Here is a 20,002-nt window from a genome sequence, read left to right as displayed (position 1 = left end):
GCTAGCAGCATTTTCAAATATGTAAAAGATAGAAGGGCATTAATTTCCAGAATTCAGATTGTACCAAACACAGGAGTGCTGCTTTCACGGTAATAAACCCACCAGTTTCTGTAGCAAAAAAAGAATAAACCCACCACTTTCTTTAGAAAATGTTCCAACAGAGGACAGAAATAGGCTTAGACAAGTTTGCTGGGGTTGATGTTCAGTCAGAACATTTCCATTCAGGGCTTCCAATTAAATTGATTGGCAGCAGATTTGGGACAGAGTGAAAAGAGCAGGTTTTCCCCCCCGCATCCATTCCTGTTCTTTACCATCAACTCAGAAGTTCTTTCACACCAGAGGTGTCCAACCTCGTCAACTTTTAAAGACTTGTGGACTTCCAACTCCCAGAATTCCCCAGCCAGCTGGAGAATTCTGGGAGTTGGAAGTCCACAAATCTTAAAAGTTGACGAGGTTTGGACAACCCTCCTCTACACTTTCTGAAGCCTCTCTGGAAACATTTGGCTTCCACTTGAGAAGGGAAATAAAACCAGGTTACTGAGATAGGGCAGAGCCTACTGTTGTCAGACCAAATCTCAGCCTTTGAAGCCTGATTACAGAATCCACTGCTGGAATATGTAGGATCCCTCAGTGCCTGATTGGAGGGAGGATCTGGAAGATGAGGAATTGGTTGAGATCATTGTGGCTTTCTTCTGGTGGAATCTCGCTGGATGGAGGGAAAATGACATGAAAGGAAGGGATGGGTCCTTGGCCTGGCTTATGAAAGGGACCACAAGGAGTTGGTACTGCAAAAAAAAGCAACGCCCACCCAGTCACATGGCCACACCCATCTAGCCACACCCACAGAACCGGTAGTATAAATATTTGCATCCCACCCCGGGTGGGTTGGTGCAATTACAGAAGTGCAGGCTTACAACTGTAATTCCATGCTCGATCACGGCCATAATCAAGAACTACCTGTAAAGGCAACCACAGCCTTGCACAAATGCATCCTTTGGTGTCTTTTCCACACCATTGTGCTTCGGTGTCTCATGTTGCGTTGCTGGTGTGATGCTAGCAGCTGGTCCAAGGCTAGAATCTGCAGCACAAAACGCTTCTGGAAACAAGAAGCTGTGTTGCCAAAGGATGCCAAGTACTGATCCAATTTGCATCTGTTTCCATAGCAACTTCTCGGGGCTTTCTGATACTCCATCTTCTTTAGCACAGATGATGGTAGAAGGTTTTGCTTCTACTAGCAAGGAAGGAAAAAGCGGGGAAAAGCTTTGCCATTTTTTTTTCTCTAGGTGAACCATTTCTCTTCTCTACCAACCAGGAATAAGTACCCCCAAAACTCAATATAGACTTCTCCAAGCTGACCCACCCAAGCCTCATTTTTTTTAAAAAAAAAACAACTTCCCAGTTAATGTGTGCTGGTGTTGATCTCTGTGCTACCTCCCACACAGGACCAGCACTTCCGCCCTTCATGTGTCAGAGAGAAGAAATGTATGAATCTTAGTGACTGGTAAAATGAGAATCTATTCCTGATTTGAAAACCAGAATCAATGAAGGCAGACATATTTTATTTTTTTGCAGATCGGTAGGTATCCTTCGGTCCGAAACTCCTACCTTCAAAACTTCCAGGCTTGTCAGTTCTATCTTCTCCCCAATGATTGATCTTTCCTCATTATCTAGGAACATGAAACCTCTCCTGTTACCAAATGAGATCATTGGTCCTTCAGGTTTATTTGTAGATGCTGAGAATGATGGCTTCCCTCATCCCTTGCGTCTTGGTCTTTAAAACCTGGGCTGTATGTGGGCTAAAGGGAGGGCGGCAACATCGAGTCCATCCTGACTGAGCCCAAAAGCTAGTTGGAGCTGATCAGCGTTGCACGGAAGACCATGAAGTCTTAAGATGGAAAACTAGATTTAGAAATCATTTTGGAAATCACCCCAAAGCAGAATAAACAGGGTTGGAAGGGTTCAGACAAAGGGTTGTCCAATCTCTTCTTCAGAACTTCCGGTGATGGAGCCACCCACAACTTCTGAAGACAAGTTGTTTCACTGGTTAATTGTTCTCACTGTCAGGAAATGTCTTCTTAGTTCTAGATTGCTTCTCTCCTTGATTACAGTTCTCAAGAACACTTCTGTAAAGAAAACACTTCTGCTGATTTTGATCCAAGAGGATTTTTGTTTTCTTTTTATGAAGTTTCCTTGCAGTGATCGTGGTCCTTTAACCTGGCGGTGAGGCTCATATGGCCATGGAGATGCACAGCTCCCTCTATGCATTTTCTACCACTTCCACAGGGATCGAGGACTGCACTCAGAAAATCTCACTTTTCCACCATTTTTAGAATCCTAAATTATCCCCTAAAAGGAGGGATAACAGAATAACAGAGTTGGAAGGGACCTTGGAGGTCTTCTAGTCCAACTCCCTGATCAAGCAGGAGATCCAAACCATTTCAGACAAATGGCTGTCCAATCTCTTCTTAAAAACCTCCAGTAATGGAGCATCCCATAACTTCTGCAGGCAAGGTGTTCCACAGGTTCCACCCTTCTCACTGTCAGGAAATTTCTCCTTAGTTCTAGGTTGGATGGGCAATCTGGCTTCTCCTGAATCCTTTTGTGCAGACCTTCAAACTTCCCAACCGCTCCACTGAATCTTGAGCTTTGCCACCTTCTTAAAAGTGGGCACAAAAGCAGGAAAATCCTTGCTGTGAAATCTGTATTAAACGCGGTGTGTCAGTCACCTTCCTTGCAGGTGGTTAACACTGCACACATAAAAAGTCCTTTTCCCCCCCAATTTCATTGACACAACCCACAACCACAGGGGTTGAGGTTGAAAAAATGGGGATTTGTCAAAGGCGGTTTAGGAGCGTGAGTTTTGAGGTGGTGTTTCTCCATCTCAGCAACTTTGAGATGTGTGGACTTCAAACTCCCAGAATTTCCTACCCAGAAAGGTTGGTTGGGGAATTCTGGGGGTTGAAGTCCATGCATCTTAACTTTCCTGAGGTGGAGAAACTGTTGTGGTTAGCTGGCAGCAGGTGCGGACGGCTGAGGACTCAGATGAGGGGCCAGGACCATTAGGGAGTGGACTGCTGCCTTCAGAGATTGTGGGGGCTGGCAGCAGCGATGAGGAGGTTCCCAAGGAGCCTGTGCCAAATGCGCATGTGCGCAGGGTTGCTCGCAGGAAAGAGCAGCTGCAGCAGCACGGGCGACTCGGGAGTAAAGCTGCAAGGTAATGGCCCCTCCTTCAAGAAGATAAAAGCCAGCTGTGAAGCGAACGTTCTTTGCAGGAAGCAAAGATGTTTTGAAACTCAGCCTTGTGGACATTACAGTATCTTAAGTTGGTATTTAAAGAGTCCTGTGTTATGAAATATTTATCTGTTATTCTTGGCAGCCTCGCACAGTTTTGGCGAGGCTCGTGCTTATCATAGTTAATTAGTTTGCAGCAGCCTTTTAACTGGGGATTCGTAAGAATAATTAAAAGGTTTCTGTTCCCTTTGGTTCGTGTTTGTTTTATTGGAAAAGGGTTTGGGTCAGAACAGAAACACTGGTGTAGCATCTTAACCATTATACCCCCCCTGATTCTTCCTGTTAAATTGGAAGAAGACCAAAGCTTGGGGCTTGAACCCAGCACCGTCTCCATATTAGGATAATGGGTTTCCTCCACTGAGAAGTGTTTCCTTAATGGATTGCTGGTCTGCAAGACTGGTTCTTGGGCTCAGTTGCTTGCTTTTAGTTCCCGGGTGTAGGAATAAGTTTCAGCCTCTCTCCATGACTTCCTGCAAGTCACTTGAGGCTGGAGCTGAGCCATTTGCAAGAGCCACTAGGACAAACAGGTCAACGTAGAGTGATGGGGGGCTCATCACAATTGTTGACGGACGTCTTCTCCAAACCTTGGCAACTTGGAAATGCGTGGCCTTCAACTCCCAGAATTCCTTCGCCAGCATGGACGTATTTTCAAGTTGTCAAGGCTGAGAAAACACTGGTTTTTTTTTACGGAGTGAAAATTCAGTAGGGGCGTTGGAGTTAACATTAGTGGTTCCTAAATTCCTTAATTCAGAAGTGGAAGGCTAGGTTCAGTCCCTGAAAGGTCCTGGGATCCCAAGGACGTCCACCAACGGATTATCCAGCAACCCCAACTAGGTGTGGAGAACTCCTGCTAGAATAGAGCCATGGGGAGGAGCTGTCCCATAGAACTCAGCAGCCCCAAGGCCAGAAAGAGCAAATAGATAAGGCCATGCTGGCCAGGATTGATGGGGACTGTAGCCCAACACGTTGGAAGAGCCATGGTAGCTAAGTGGGTAGATGTTGTACTGCAAGCTAACTCTGCCCCTCTGCTGACTGTCAGCAGTTCGATTCTCACCGCTCAAGGTTGACTCAGTCTTTCATCCTTCCGAGGTCGGTAAAATGAGGACCCAGATTATTGGGGGCAAGAGGCTGACTCTGTAAACCGCTTAAAGAGGGCTGTAAAGCACTGTGAAGAGGTATATAAGTTTAAGAACTATTGCTGTTTTCCTTCCTTCCTTCCTTCCTTCCTATCTTCTTTCTATCTCTTATTTCCTTCCTTCCTTCCTTCCTGTCTGTCTCTTTCTCATTTCCTTCCTTCCTTCCTTCCTTCCTTCCTTCCTTCCTTCCTTCCTTCCTGTCTTCTATCTGTCTCTTTCTCATTTCCTTCCTTCCTTCCTTCCATCCTTCCTTCCTATCTTCTTTCTATCTCTCATTTCCTTCCTTCCTTCCTTCCTTCCTTCCTTCCTTCCTTCCTATCTTCTTTCTATCTCTCATTTCCTTCCTTCCTTCCTTCCATCCTTCCTTCCTATCTTCTTTCTATCTCTCATTTCCTTCCTTCCTTCCTTCCTTCCTTCCTTCCTTCCTTCCAATCTTCTTTCTATCTCTCATTTCCTTCCTTCATTCCTTCCTTCCTTCCTATCTTCTTTCTATCTCTCATTTCCTTCCTTCCTTCCTTCCTTCCTTCCTTCCTTCCTTCCTTCCTCCTTCCTTCCCAGGGTTAGAATGCAGTGTTGCAGGCTAATTCTGCCCACTGCCAGCAGGTTGATCTTGACTGGTTCAAGGTTGACTCATCCTTCCATCCTTCCAAGGTCGAAAATGAGGACCCAGACTGTTGGGTCCAAGATGCTGACTTTGTAAACCGCTTAGAGAGGGGCTGTAAAGCAGCGTATAGAAGAAGTGCTGTCGGAGTGAGGAAAGCTGCCTGGCTCCTGGAGAACTCTTTCCCTCGCCGGCTCATGGGGCGGGGGTGCTTGTCTCCTTCCAATCTAACAACCCCCCACCCCTTCCCCACTTCCAAGTCCCTCCCAGGGAAACCTTTGGGGATCTCGATGTGGCTGCGCGGGTGCATTGAATCCGGCGCCGTTCGTTGGTCTTCTTGGGCATCGCCATCCTTGGTTGCCCGAGGGGGATGGCCACAGCATTGGACACCCGGGACAGCACCCTCCGGAATTGCTCCCCACCCACCCATCCCCGCGGGGGAAGGGGAGAGGAAAGCGCTCTGCACGTGCTCTGCAACCCTCTTTGCAGGCAGCCAGCTGGGTCCTGGGGGCGGGGCGGCGCTCGTCCCCGGGCTTTCCCCCCCCCCCCGCGCGCGTGTCCGCTTCCGAGGAGGGGTGGGGCCGTCGGAGATCCCCTCCCCGCGGTTGGTTCCCGGCCCGCCTGCCCGCGGGCGGGGGCAAGGAGCGACGGCGATGCGGCGGCGGCGGCGGCGGCAAATCCGGCGGCTCGGAGCTGGGCGGCAGCTCGACGGCGGGGCCCCGACGGAGGTGGCTCGGCTCCACGGCGATGCTCCAGCCGCCACCGCCGCCGCCGCCGCCGCCGCAATAACAGCAGCAGGAGCAGCCTCAGCCCCGCGTGGCCAAGATGGGCAACTCCCCGCCGGTGATGCTGGGGAAGACGCCGCGCGGGAAGCGAACCCAGCGCACCGCCGCCGTCTCGCCTTCCTCTTCCTCGCCGGCTATGCTGGCGGAGCCGCCAACAGGTACACTCCGGGCTCGACCCGGAAAGCCAGGTGGGGGGGTGGCTGGAGAACCCGCCTTCAGCCTTTGCTTTGCGGGAGTGTGTGTGTGCGTGTGTGTGTGTTGGGGTGTGGGGGTCGGACTACAGTGCCCATCATCCGACGCCCCAGGTTGGGGAAGGGCCGCCCTGCCCCTCTTCTTCCCTCCAAGGCGGCGGAAGGAGGGAGGGAGGGAGGGATGAGCGACTTTCTCGGGCGTCAGAAGTTGAAGGGGGATCGCGGAAGATTGGGCTCCCAAAGCCGCTCCGCACGTTCACAAGCGGCGGGCCAGGATTTGGCGGGGGTTAAAGCTCGCACCTGCCGCCGTGCACAGCGCTTCCCCCCTTCCAAGGCAACAGTTCTGCACTTGCCGCCACCACCATCACCCCCCCCCCAAAAATCCCGTCCGGCTAAGGGACTGACCGAGTGCAGGAGCGGTTGTGAGAATCAGAAGTAATCCAGGATGGGTTCGACCGCCTTGGAAAAAAAGGCTTTTGCCCTTTAAGGAAGAAGGTCAGAGGAAGGATGCTGCTGGAAGGACCACCTCTGGATGCCTCTTGCAGGCCTGAAGGCCAATTGGGGACCAGGGCTCTTAGCTACAGAGAGGAGATGGTGGAAAGAAGAAGAAGAAAAAGAAGGGGGGGGGGAGGAAATTAACTCTTGTTTCCCCAAATGCTTTTCCAGAATTCTCTCTTTCCTCCAGGCTAAATGGTCCTTGGGATGTACTATCTGGGATCCATCAGGATCCAATCCTAACCGGGTGCATTAGCTGGCTAGCTATGAAAAGAGCTTAAAATAGCTAGCTTAGGAATAGCTAGTTTAAAAGGGGGTGAGTTAGTTTTGTTGGCTGTGTTAGGCAAATCCAGAACCCAGGGCTACAGCATTGCAAATCCAGAACCCTGGGGTTGTAGTATTGCAAATTCGGAACCCTGGGTTGTTGCATCCCAAATCCAGAACCCTTGGGCTATAGCATTGCAAATCTAGAACCCTGTGGCTATTGCATTGCGAATCCAAAACCCTGGGTCTATAGTATCGCAAATCTAGAACCTTGTGGCTATTGCATCCCGAATCTAGAACCCTGGGGCTATAGCATTGCAAATCCCGAACCCCGGGGCTATTGCATCCCGAATCCAGAACTCTGGGGCTATAACAATACAAATCTAGAACCCTGGGGCTATTGTACCCCAAACCTAGAAGCCTGGGGCTATTGCATTGCAAATCTAGAACCCTGGGACTATTGCATCTCAGTTTATGAGTCTTCTTACTTAACATGTTGTGTGAATGCTACTATAGGACTTTCAATTTAAGAAGCAGAGATTGGCATGTCCCTTGCCCTTCTGATGCCTGAAAATAATCACACCCTGCAGCCGTAAAATGGGAACACATTGTGTCCTGAAGATGGCCCATCTGTTGTGTTATGCCTGAATTTTTGGATACTTCTACAGACTTTTTAAGGATTGGAAAAAAATTGTGAAGATGTTCCTCGGATTTTACAGCCCACAATCTGGTTTTTTGGTGTGTTTTTTTTAAAACTGATATCCTGCAGAGCTGATCTGCATAGCTGCCTCCATCCTTCTTGTCTGGAAGGAGTGAACAGGTTGAGAGTCTCATCCTGCTTTCTATAGGAAAGTGATTATTTCATAGGTATTTTAAGTACCGGTCCCTTTTTGCTACACAATTATTAAAGCTATGTTGAATACACTATTTATTCCGTTCAATTGTGTCTGCTATTTGGAGCTTGCCTAGAGACATATCCCTGCCGTTTCCATGGCAAGGTTTCACCATCCCCACAAAGTGGTTGGCCATTTCCTCCTTCCTAGGGCTGAGAGAAAGTGACTGGCCCAAGGTCACGTACCTGGTTTTGTGCCAAAGGTGAAACTAGAACTCACAGCCTCCCAGTTTCTAGCCGGGTGCTTTTAAACCCTTACAACCAAACTGGCTCTTGTGTTAAATCTAAGGAGATACATACGATGGGAATTAAATCGTCCCTGGGACGTACATCGGAATAAGTTCAGCCTTGTAGCAAAGAAAATGCAGTTCTGTGCAAACTAGAGAGCTGAGCTGGGTTTAATCTGCCTTTTATTTATTTTTTATTTATTTATTTTACTTATCCCTGCCTTGCTTGTGGGAATAGGACTAGTCTTCTTCAAGGTGAGGCTTGATCATTTCATGAATGTAGCCATGTCGTTTTTGGGGTGTTTTTTTTTTTGTCTGCAGCACAAAAGGAGGCTGCCTTATCCACAACAGTTTTCTCTTGACGTTCTTTGCTTAGCCTCCAGTCCTGGGCTTTTCCTTGAGGTTCCCCATTCAAACATTCACCAAACTCTGCTTAACTGCTGAAATCGCTTGCTGGCCCCCCTCCATTTGCAATTTCTTCCCCATTCAAGATTGTTTGACAGTAACCGTTTCCCTTTCCCTGGTGCTTAGGAAGGTTGTGTACCATACATCCTCAGCTTACAGGACCACAGTTTCAGAGTGGAACTTTGGTTGCTAAGCAATGAAGCCATTGAACTTTGGTTGCTTCAGCGATGAAGCAATGAAGTCATCACAACGATCGGACCAGATGTTATGACCATTTTTCAAAATCATGGTTATTAAGCAGATCACCTAGTCGTTAAGTGACTCATGTGGCCATCAAGTCAACCTAGCTTTCTCCAGTTGACTTTGCTTTTTGGGGGGAAACCGGCTAGGAAGGTTGCAAATCACAGCCAGTTGCCAAACACCTGAATCGTGACCATGTGACTGTGAAGGTGGTGCGGCCGTCATAATTTCAGCTTAGATGTTCTAAGTCACTTTTTCTGAGCCTGTTTTAACTTTTAAACTTTTAACAAAGACCAGCCATTGTTCAACACATGGTTGTAAATCAAGGACTACCAGTACCAAAATAGGTTAGATTTTTTTTTTGCAATCTTCAGTCTTGAAATCTGTTGGAACAGGAAGGGTTACTGCAGATTCTAGCTACTTATTCTGAATAGATGTGAGGATTTCCTGCCAGGACATCATCATTCCATCTATCATCTCTTTGTGTCAGGATAAATAGTATGGGATAGTGGTTAGACTGCAGGAGGAAGGGTATTTTTTTTCCCTCCTGTATTTTGAGAAAATGATGTATTTTGAGAAGGAAGATGAGAAGGTTTTTCCTTCTCATCTTCTCTTATTTCTCATCTTTTCATCTTTCTCCTATTGGTATCTTAGGATCTATCACTTGTTTGCATCCTATGGTTTATGATTGTATCTTATGATTTAATGATCTACGACTTACCACTTTGTTGTTTATGTGTACACTGAGAGCTTATGCACCAGAGAAAAATTCCTTCTGCGTCCAATCACCCTTGGCCAATAAAGAATATCCGATTCCATTTTTCGAAATGGTTCAAGGCTTAGTATGTTGCCCTAAACCTTTATTTGGTAAGTTTATGGCTGAATATATTCTGTAAATGCAGAAAATGGCTTAATTCAGCAACCAAGTTGAATATGTTGTTTACCATTTAGCCAGTGTTGTTGGCTTACACTTCATTGTGTTGAGTGAGTTTACAAAGAAGGCCATGCATCAACATGTTGTGCAAACACAGTGCTCATGGTCCTGTAGAAGCAACCAAATCCACTTCCTTGATGAATGAAATAACCCTGAATTACCAGGTGGATGCAAATATAGGTAGTCCTCAGCCTATGACTACCACAACCTCACGACAGCCTTGGAACAAGTAACTTATGAGCTGTATTCTCACTTACAATTATCGCTCTGCCTCTGTGTTCACCTGATCACAATTGGGGCATTTGGAACTCGCATTTACAATGAAGTGCAAAAAAAAAAAAAAATCATTGGGAAAACTCCCATTGCTTAATGACTGCATGATTCACTTAGCAATTGCTTATTTTTTTTTTCTTTTTAAGGACCCTGTAACCCCTTGTATCAGGGTGGAGTCAGGGTGACAGAATGGAGCTAAGTGTTTACTGGCCGGATTCCCTTCCTAACACCTATGCGGAGCTCACAGCAAATGTTTTCTCTTTGCACCCAGACAGAGAAATATCTAGGATTGAACCCACAGCTTCCTGATTGGGAGGCGAGAGTGTCACCTCTGGACCACCACCCTATTCACTTAATAACTGTTTAATAATTGTCATAAAATTGGGTCCAGTTACAACAATAATTTATGATGAAAATTTCCATCTCAAGTAAGTCATATAGGCCAGGGGTCTCCAACCTTGGCAACTTTAAGACTTGTGGACTTCAACTTTGCTGGCTGAGGAACTTTGAGAGTTGAAGTCCACAAGTCTTAAAGTTGCCAAGGTTGTAGATCCCTGATATAGGCTACTGTCTATACGCGAGTGTAGGGGGGAAAATGGATTGAAATGGAGCACAGGAAGCTGTTTTCTACCGAATGTCATTCTGACTCATCCCATTGAATATCCTTGACTCTCGAGTGGGATTTTTCAGCCCAGCTGAGAGATTTCAAGAATGAAACCCTGCTGTAAAACATGCTTTCTCTGCTGTGAAGCTAGGATTGGTTTGATGGCAAGATATGTGGTGGAAAAAGACAGGAAAGAATATCTAGCGAGTTTTACTAGGTGTGGAAATAGAATTCAGCTGTGCAAAGGAAGAATCTATCCGCAAAACCCCTTGGCCTGGTTGCTAAATTAACTGATTTTTTTTCTGAAATGGAACAGCACACATTCAAGTAGTCCAAGATTAATATGGAGCTATAGAGCAGTGTTTCTCAACCACACCAACTTTAAGCTGTGTGGACTTCCAACTCCCAGAATTCCCCAGCCAGCAATGCAGTCTACACAACTGGAAATGAATTGATGTTGCCCTCTTGCTAGATTATTATTAGTTCTTTCCAATTCATCGGGGTGAACACCTGGTGGTCTCCCACCCAGTACTAATCAGGTACTAAATTCTTCTTGATATCACTGCTTAATTAACAGAATACCAGAGTTGGAAGGGACCTTGGAGGTCGTCTAGTCCAACCCTCTGCTCAAGCAGGAAACCCTCTAGTGTTTCAGACAAAGGACTGTCCAATATCAACCAAGATACGTTAGATGCTCTCCAGGATATTTGAGGGGTGCTCTCTGCGCTTGGTTGTTTTCTTGCAGACGTTTCATTACCCAAACTAGATAACATCACCAGTGCTAGGAGGATGTAGGGTTTACGACAGATGATGTTACCTAGTTTAGGTAAGAAAGCATCACTTCTAAGAAAACCACCAAGCACAGAGAACATCAAGGACTCCTCATTTCAGCCCTCAATATTCTCCTTGATTCTCCCAATATTCCTAAGTAATGACCTCAGGGGGAAGTGGCATGCAAAGATAATCCTCACTGTCTTACATTGTTGTTGTGATTTCTTCTACTGTGATCAGATTTTATGCATCCAAATGCACAAATAAGTTGATGCTCCAAACAGAACGGGGCCTACCACCTGAACGCAGAGGCACACCATCCTTGTAGGGGCGGAGGGGGGGGAGGAAGGAAGGAAGGGGGGGATCAGGAGCTGCTCCTCCCCCTCCCCCAAATCAATCACCCGCCTTCTTCCCTTTTGTTCCCATCCATCTCTGAGACTGGGCGGTGCCTTTAAGAAGCCTCTTTTGGGAGCAAAACTCATCTGAAAAGGGCATTGGTTGGTGGGTGGGTGGGTGGGAGATGGGTAAGCTGTTGCCATGGTGCCCGGGTGATTGCTTTTAGCCTGCTAATTAGCAGGCAGAGGCAGCAAATCACAAGGGGTGTGTGAGCAGGATGGCGGAAGTGATGCTCGAGCTGATTGGCTGTCGATTGGGCAGGGGAGAGGCTGGCTGGTTTATTTTCCTACCTGCCTCCTGCAGTGCAGGTGAGGAGGAGTTGGAGCTTTAGCCACCCTTGGGGGAGGGGGGGGGAGGAGGGAGGGGGAGGAGAGAGCTGGAAAGACCAGTCAGGCTATGGAAAAAAAATATTTGCATGTTGAATCAGAGAAAGATGTAAAAGATAATCCCAGCTCCATCCCTCCTCCCTCCCTCCTTTTTTTTTTTTTTTTTTAAACCATCGATGGCCGGAAGCTGCTTCAGTTTGGTTTTCAACTTCTCACTGACAGAAAGTTTCTCCTAATTTCCAGGTTGAATCTCTCCTTGTTCAGTTTCCATTATCCATGATTCCTTGTCTGCTCTTGGCCAGATTTTCCTATGGTGGAAATCAGAATCTCTAATGAAGGAGTGTCCAACCTTTGGCAGCTTTTAAGACTTGTGGGCTTCAAATTCCAGCTAATAAGAGATAATCAAAGTTGGAAGGGACCTTGTAGGTCATCTAGTCCAACCCCCTACCCAAGCAGGAGACCCTGCCTACACCATTTCTGATAGATGGCAGTCCAGTTTCTTCTTGAAAGCCTCCCATAATAAAGCTCCCACAACTTCTGAAGGCAATTTCTTTACCGTTGGTTGATTGTTCTCACTGTCAGAAAATTTCCCCTTATTTCCAGGTTGAATCTCTCCTTGATCAGTTTCCATCCATTATTCCTTGTCTGGCCTTTGGGTGCTTTGGAAAATAGCTTGACCTCCCCCCTCTCTGTGGCAGCCCCTCAAATATTGAAACCCTGCTATCCTGTGTCCCCCTGGTCCTTCTCTTCCCTAGACTAGCCAAGCCCAGTTCCTTCAACCGTTCATTGTATGTTTCAGTCTCCAGTCCCCTAATCATCCTCGTTGCTCTTTTCTGCACTCTTTCTAGAGTCTCAACATCTTTTTTATAGTGTGGTGACCAAAACTGGATGCAGGATTGTAGGTGTGGTCTTACTAAGGCTTTATAGAGTGGTATTAGTACCTCCCTTGATTTCGATTGTATCCCTCTGTTCATGCAACTTAGGGTTGCATTAGCTTTTTTGGCAGCTGCTGCACACTGCTGGCTCCTATTTAGCTGCTTGTCCACTAAGACTCCAAGATCACTCCCACTTCCTGCTATTGAGCCTGGTTTCAACCCAGTCTATATATGTCCTTTTGGTTTTTCTTGCCTATGTGTAGGACTTTACTTTTCCCTACATTGAATTTCATTTTGTTAGATACGGCCCAGTGTTCTAATCTGTCAAGATCCATCTGGATCTTGGCTGGGGGAATTCTAGGAGTGCATAAGTCTTAAAAAAGTTGCCAAGATTGGAGGTGTCTGTTCTAAGGTGGTTTCTATGCAGGGCAGAGAGCGCAGGAGGGAAGAATTCCAGCACCCTTTCGAATCGGCGGCGCCAAACAATGTTGATCTCCTTTCTCTGGTCTGTCCAGGCTTGAAGAGAGACTTTCGGTTGGATTTGGAGGTGCCAAAGTTGGCTTCTGGTGCCAAGGAATTGCACAAACCCCTCCTTGGGAAAGTTGGGAGGGCTACACTTCTTTTAATTCCACGAGATTTAGGAATGAAGCTTTGTTGGAAGTTAAAACTCACCCCTCTCCTAGGAAATGAAATATTTTAGGATATATTAAAAAGGGAGAATATTTCCCCTAAAAAGAAAAGTAGAAACTTAGAGGCAGAAACTCAGTCCCCACTCCACCTTTGTTAATGGACTATTACTCTGGCCTGGGCCAGTCTATTTTACATAACAAAGATCTACTCCAGGTAGAGCTGTAAAAGGAATTGCCCAAAGCGCCCTTTCATTACATCATCATCCAGCAAGGCTCAACCAAGCCTGGGACTCAGGACAGCCTACAGAGTTGCCCCTGCATGGCCCCATGGGAGTCTGAGCACCAATCAGAATACAAGCTCAAATTCAAATCCCAAACAGAGGGTATAAAACCCAGGCACTCTCGGCATCTTAGCCCTTCTTTCTTCACTCAAGGCATGTGATCCTGTCCACCATTAAGCCATCTTTCCAAGCAGTCAGCATATTTCATATTTCCAGTGTTTTTCCTCCCCACTTGGAACTGAACCCAGAAGGATAATTCTTCCAACAGGTTAAAGACGCTGAACTGGTCAGCTGGAGAAATGGCAGCTGGGTTCGAGATTTGAGTACAGCGCAAGGCAGAGTGAACTCCTGTTCTTTAGCTCCTTCTCACCTAGCGGTTCAAAAGCGGGCAAACGCGAGTAGATAAATAGGTACCACTTTGGTGAGAAGGTAACAACGTTCTGTGCACCTTTTACGCATAACCATGCTGGTTACCTGACCACGGAAATTGTCTTCGGACAAAGCTGGCTCCCTTGGCCAAGAAACGGAGATGAATGCAATGCCCTGGAGTCAGACACGACTGGATAGGGGAAATCTTTATCTTTTAGGAATGAAGGGTGTTGCAGGGACCCTTTGCAGATCGCCAGGGGCTGAAAAGGAGAAGCGGGGTTTGCAATATAGTTGCTCCTTTTTTTTTTTTGCTCTCCTAATTTGGTTTTGTTTGAGTCCAACTTTGCAGCGATGTTGGGATTCAGCATTCCAGGGACATTGTGTCTCCATGTAAGAAAACAGGAGAAAAAACAACCCAAATGAATGCAATTCATACCATCATCTCCAGCTCCTGAGTGGCCCCCATTTCGATATTTTTCCCCCTTTCCCAAATTCCTCTTAATGTGTGTTTCTCAACTGAGTGGAAAGCAGAGTCTGCCTATTTTACGATAGGTGTTAAATACAGGATCGGGGTTTTAGAATCTCTCCTTGAGAATGTCAACGCTGTTAAAAAGAAATCAAGATTCTCGCTCTCAAGGCTGTGAAAACAAGCCAAAAAAAACACCAAAACCACATGCAGGACATTTCTGGTGAAATCCTGGAAGCCGAAAAAGAGGGGAGTTGGAATGAAGTAGGATTGCCAAGCAATCGGAAGGCACGAAGGAGAGAGAGAGATTGAACACATAGGTAGAGCCAAGTGCTTTGGCAAATCCTTGTTTTGGTGGCTCTGCGGCTGTTTTGTGAAATAGCTACAGCCTTGGGCACATACCTCAAAATTCATTTCTGCAAAGATAGGTGTGGAGTGGGAGGGAGGACATTTTTTTTTAACTAAGAGCCCTTGGGCCATGCATGATTACTAAGCACTCAAGGAATGGCTTTGCTCCAGAGAGGTGTTTTCCTTGCAGTGATTAAACTCCCCATTGCCAGAAAGAAAGTTTTCAGCAATTGAATTCATTATCTCTGGAGGACAACCTCTAGTCTACATTTAGCACCATCTGCTCTGGGGGTTTGTGTGTCTGTGTAGACTCCCATGGTTGCAGAGGAAAGAGGAAGCATTTGGGGTATCCATTTACCCTCACAGTTCCTCCTTTCCTAGCCTGTTGGGTACCAAACCCATCCCAGCTTTTCTTGCTGGCTTCTACATTATTTCTCGAGCTAATTGGGGACTTGTGTAACATAGAAAGCTCCAAACCAACAACGCACAGAACGGCCTTAGCTCGATATATATGTAGGCGGTCGTGAAGATTTGCAACCGTGAATTATGACTTTTAACTTTGTACGCAAAAGCCACTCATTATGACTTATTTTGGTGCGTTGGGGTTAAAGAACCCTTCGTGTGATGTGCAGCAGACCAGGTCACTGAGTGTGACTTTTTCTTTTGACCCGATGTTGCCTTCTATTCTTGAGTAAGGCTTCTCCCACCGTCTTCTACCGGATGCTGCCCGTTGGGGAAATTAGCAGCTGGAAGGAGGATTCTTGGCACTAGCTTGTATCCTCCATCTGAAAAGATGGGGAACTTCTTGCAGGTATCAGAAGCCTAACCATATTTTTGGTGAAGCAGGAAGGAAAAACTTGGGAGTCTGGGAACCCCCCGAATCCCCTCCTTCGTGCCCTCTTGTATTTTGGCCTGTCTGTGCAACTCAGTGGCTAAGACGCTGAGCTTGTTGATCAGAAAAGGTCAGCGGTTCGGCAGTTCGAATCCCTAGCGCCGCATGATGGAGTGAGCTCCCGTCACGTGTCCCAGTTTCTGCCAACCTAGCAGTTCGAAAGCACGTAAAAATGCAAGTAGAAAAATAGGGGCCACTTTGATGGGAAGGGAACATTGTTCCATGTGCCTTCAAAGGCATTTAGTCCTGCCGGCCACATGACCACGGAGACGTCTTCGGACAGCGCTGGCTCTTCGGGTTTGTAATGGAGATGAGCACCGGCCCCTAGAGCCGGAAACGACTAGCACGGAAGTGCGAGGGGAACCTTTACCTTACGCAACGTTTAATGTGGTGGCACATTTCCTTAAGCTCAAACATAAAGTCTCTCTGTATGCAGGTAGTCCTCAACCAACGGCCACAGTTGAGCCCAAAACATAGGTGGCTAAGTGAGAAATTTGCTAAGTCAGTTTTGCCCCCATTTTACTATTTTCCTCGCCACGTTTGTTCGGGCGTTGTTAAATTAGCAACTCGGTTGTTAAGTGAATCCGGGTTCCCCATGGGCTTTGCTTGCCAGAAGGTCACAGAAGCAGATCATGTCACACACACACACACACACACACACACACACACACACACACACCGGGATGCTGCAACTGTCAAAAGTGTGAGTCAGGGTCGAGCATCCCAATGTCAATCCCATGTCCATGGGGATGCTGCAACTAAGTATGTGAAAGTGTGAAAAAATGGTCATCGCTCCCTTTTTTTCAGTGGCATTGTAACTTGGAACGGTCAGCAAATGAAATGTTGTAAGTCAAGGACTACCTTTAGTGGGCAACTGGAGGCCCTGAAGTCCAAACTCCTTTCTAAAGCAGATCTTTTAGTTCTCCACGGAAGGGGCTGCCTGGAAAGGGCTTAGTGGAAATCAACTCAGCAGCATCCATTGCCTTCTTAAACTGATGATTAGGCTGTTTATCCGTTCAATAATGTTGGACTCTTGGCAATTCCACGGTTTCTCCACTTCTTCCGACCTTGCACGATTTCTTTGAGAGTTTTTTTTCCTCTCTCTCTCTCTCTCTGCAAAGTAACACCTTACTTTAGCCCAGAATGCTTCCGGGATTCAAACCGTGGTGTTTTCCAAAACTTGGGAAAGTCCAAAATCGCAGGCGACTTTTCTGGCCAGCTCTCAATCTGCTCGCTGCTTCCCTCTCGGTCGCTAGAAAGGAAGACGGGGACAAGGCAATGACAATGAGCACGCCGGAGTTGACTCAAACATCCAAGCCCTGGCAATTTCCTCTCTCCGGCCAGGGGCCGTGAATGTGGGGGAGGGCCTGGAACAGGCTCCAGCAGGGAACAAAAGGGGCAACTCCCTCTCGGCTTCTCGCTGGCTCAAGAGGTGGGAGAGTGACCCATCTAGGACAGGGGCTGCAGTGGCCAATATTTCCCCCGTTTGCTGTAAGCCAAGATTGGAAGGCAGGAGGCTACGAAAAGCAGGCAGCTGGGAAGCAATTGGGAGTTTGCTAGTGTGTATGCTTGGTGGTTGCAGCCTGTGGGGGCATCAGTGGTTATGGAGACGACGGGATCTTTGCTTGTGGCTTTGCACAGAGCAGGTAAGAGAGAATTGGGTGGGTGGGTGAGGGACAGAGTAGTGGGATGATAAGATGCTCCGCTGATGATGGGTTGCATGCTTGGTGCATGGGATCCTGGATCTTCTTAAACCGTATGTCTATCGCGATTCCTCAAATTGATCACATGGGCTTGGTTCACACAACATGAACCAACAAAAATCATGCACAGTAACATGGTTGGAATACATTGTTAACCTGGAGATCGAAAAAGCAATAATTCTCTTTGATGTTTTTTTTTTCTTGCAAAGCTTTTTTATTTTTAAATCCAAAGATCGAATTCAGTCTTAAGCTAAAACCTATCCCTCCTGCTTTTCTACTTAAATAATACACAGAGTAGTGTTAAGTGAGTAACTCTTTCTCTGGGCAGTTTCCAAGGTACTAAATCTGCTCGGCCCAGACTTAAACCCAGGGGTGCGTTTATGTGATTATTTTAAAAGTCCTCAGTTACGCGGGCAGAGAATAAAAATCAATTGTTCCAAAGCAAGAGAGACAGATATTTTTCTACATGTGTCCTGCAGAAAGACATTATTTTTAAAAGATTTATTACGTCCTGTATAGAAGGGGAAAAGGAAGGCCGCTTCTCAGGAAGTGTTTTCTATGAATGTTAAAAAGATACATTGCTTTTAAAAAGTAGATGAAAAAAAATCTGTGCTGGATTTTTAGGGCTGTTAGAGGCTAGTGTGTTAGGTACAGCTGTGTAACGCAGTGATTAAAGTGTTCAAAAAGATTGGACCAATCCAAAGTTATGGCCACCTTTCAGCCACAAATGATTTCTGGATGATTTTGGATGAGGCAGTGTTTTTTGCCCCAGTCTACCTAACAGGGTTGTGGTTGGAACAACATGTTACGTTGCTTTGAGCAAAAGATAAAGGCAATTAAAAATGCACCACAGATTCTCTCAATGAGCTAGAAATCGCTGTTGAGAAAATGCCAATTTACTCATTTTCAGTGGCAGAAGATCAAAGACTCCAGAAAGGGACGAGTGAGGTCATCTCTTCGCTTGTAGTTAAAGATCAGAGCAAAGCCCAAAGTTATTTCAAATCTCCTTGGGGACAGCTTTAGGATTTTACAATCTGCTTGTGACAAAAGGCCTGGGATTTTTCCAGCCTGGGAGATCATTGTGTGTGTTTTATACCTGTCTCAAAGCAGAGAGTTTGCAGTGGACACCTGTGTTACATTGCAAAACCCTGATTAATGCTTCACCGGTGCAAATTCTCTCCTTTTGTGTAGCTGAGATGTTTACAGTGCTGGGCATGTAAGGGTTGTGCGCATTCCTTCTACATCGGGTTTGTTTAGCATGTTGCTGTAACTCTTGGGTGTTCTGGAGGTGGTAGGCAAAACATCAGTAGACAAAAGGTGAACAACTTTCTGATCACAGAAAGAGTTTTCCTTGCAGAAAAGATCAGATCTGTTGCTAAGGAGGAGGAAAATATCCTTATAACAAAAGGAAAAAAGTGGGAAAAGTACAGTAGATAATCCCTCTCTTGTTCTGATTCCCTCTGGCTTGTTTCAGACTCACCTACCACAAATCCCGTAAATCCCCTAAAAAGAATACAATTCTTAACCGAGCTACAGCACAGTTGTTATTCTGCCCGTGTGTTTTGGTCTCAGCAGCAAGGCAGAAATATCCGGCCAACTTTGTATAGCGATAGAAGAGAATATCTGCAACTCAGGGTTGAATTGTGGTGTCTCTGAGCACCAAGGACTCCACAACTGGTATAGGCTGAGCAGAATTCAACTGGATGGGATGGGCTCATCCATGAAGGAACCAATCCATGATGTCCAGAGTTATAGAGCAGGACGTTGAGAGAACCATCCCAGAAGAAGACATGGACAATCACCTCCGTATTGTTTCCAAAGAAAATGGCTACATCCGTGTGGTCTTCAGGAGCTGAGCTTGAGTGGAAGAGATCATTGCTTTCCTAAAAAACAAAATTCAGCCAAAGTTGTTATACTAAAACAAGGGTCTTCAAACTTGGCAAGTTTTAAGACTTGTGGACTTCACCTGCCAGAAGTCCTGAGCTAACATGACTGGAGGAGGAATTCTGGGAGTTGAAGTCCACAAGTCTTAAAGCTATCCAGTTTGAAGACACCCACCCCCCAGGTATAGGGTTTCCTGCCTAAACAGGGGGTTGGACTAGGAGATATCCAAGGTCCCTTCCAACTCTGTTGTTCTGTTCTATTCTGTTCTGTTCTGTTCTGTTCTGTTCTGTCCTGTCCTGTCCTGTCCTATCTTATCCTATCCTATCCTATCCTATCCTATCCTATCCTATTCCCTGCTTCTTATTCTATTCTATTCTATTCTATTCTATTCTATTCTATTCTATTCTATTCTATTCTATTCTATTCTATTCTATTCGAATAACCTTAAGGAACAGCAGGAAGGGCTGCAGCCAAGCAACTGTCAGTAAAGAGAAATTTGAATCTGGGGCAGAAATGTAATTTGGAAAAGCGTCTCAGATTTGACCGTCCCTTGATCTCTTTAGGATAAGAGACAGAAAGTGGGGAGGTAAAATTCAGCCAAAGTTGTTATACTAGAACGAGGGTCTTCAAACTTGGCAAGTTTTAAGACTTGTGGACTTCAACTCCCAGGATTCCTGAGCTAACATGACTGGAGGAGGAATTCCCTCAACTAGAAGATTGAATC

The 20,002-nt window shown here is 46.2% G+C and overlaps 1 protein-coding gene across 3 annotated transcripts in view; it reads left to right on the top strand.

Annotated features, from left to right (window-relative positions):
• The window catches only part of NHSL2 (NHS like 2), a 91,199-nt gene that overhangs the window by 28,904 nt on the left and 42,293 nt on the right, over positions 1 to 20,002 (top strand). Inside the window, exon 1 of one of the 3 annotated variants that reach the window (XM_087972359.1) lies at positions 5,780 to 5,971. The exons of the other annotated variants lie outside the window; for them this stretch is intronic. Within the exon in view, the coding sequence (XP_087828485.1) occupies positions 5,854 to 5,971 (118 nt within the window). The 5' untranslated portion in view covers positions 5,780 to 5,853. Of the gene's footprint in view, positions 1 to 5,779; positions 5,972 to 20,002 lie in introns of those variants that run through there. 3 annotated transcript variants of the gene reach the window in all.

This window comes from Notechis scutatus, chromosome 10, assembly GCF_049901735.1.
Source record: "Notechis scutatus isolate UNSWTSFEM ecotype Mainland chromosome 10, rNotScu1.2, whole genome shotgun sequence".
Taxonomy (NCBI): domain Eukaryota; kingdom Metazoa; phylum Chordata; class Lepidosauria; order Squamata; family Elapidae; genus Notechis; species Notechis scutatus.
This window is presented reverse-complemented; position numbering and strand designations above follow the sequence as displayed.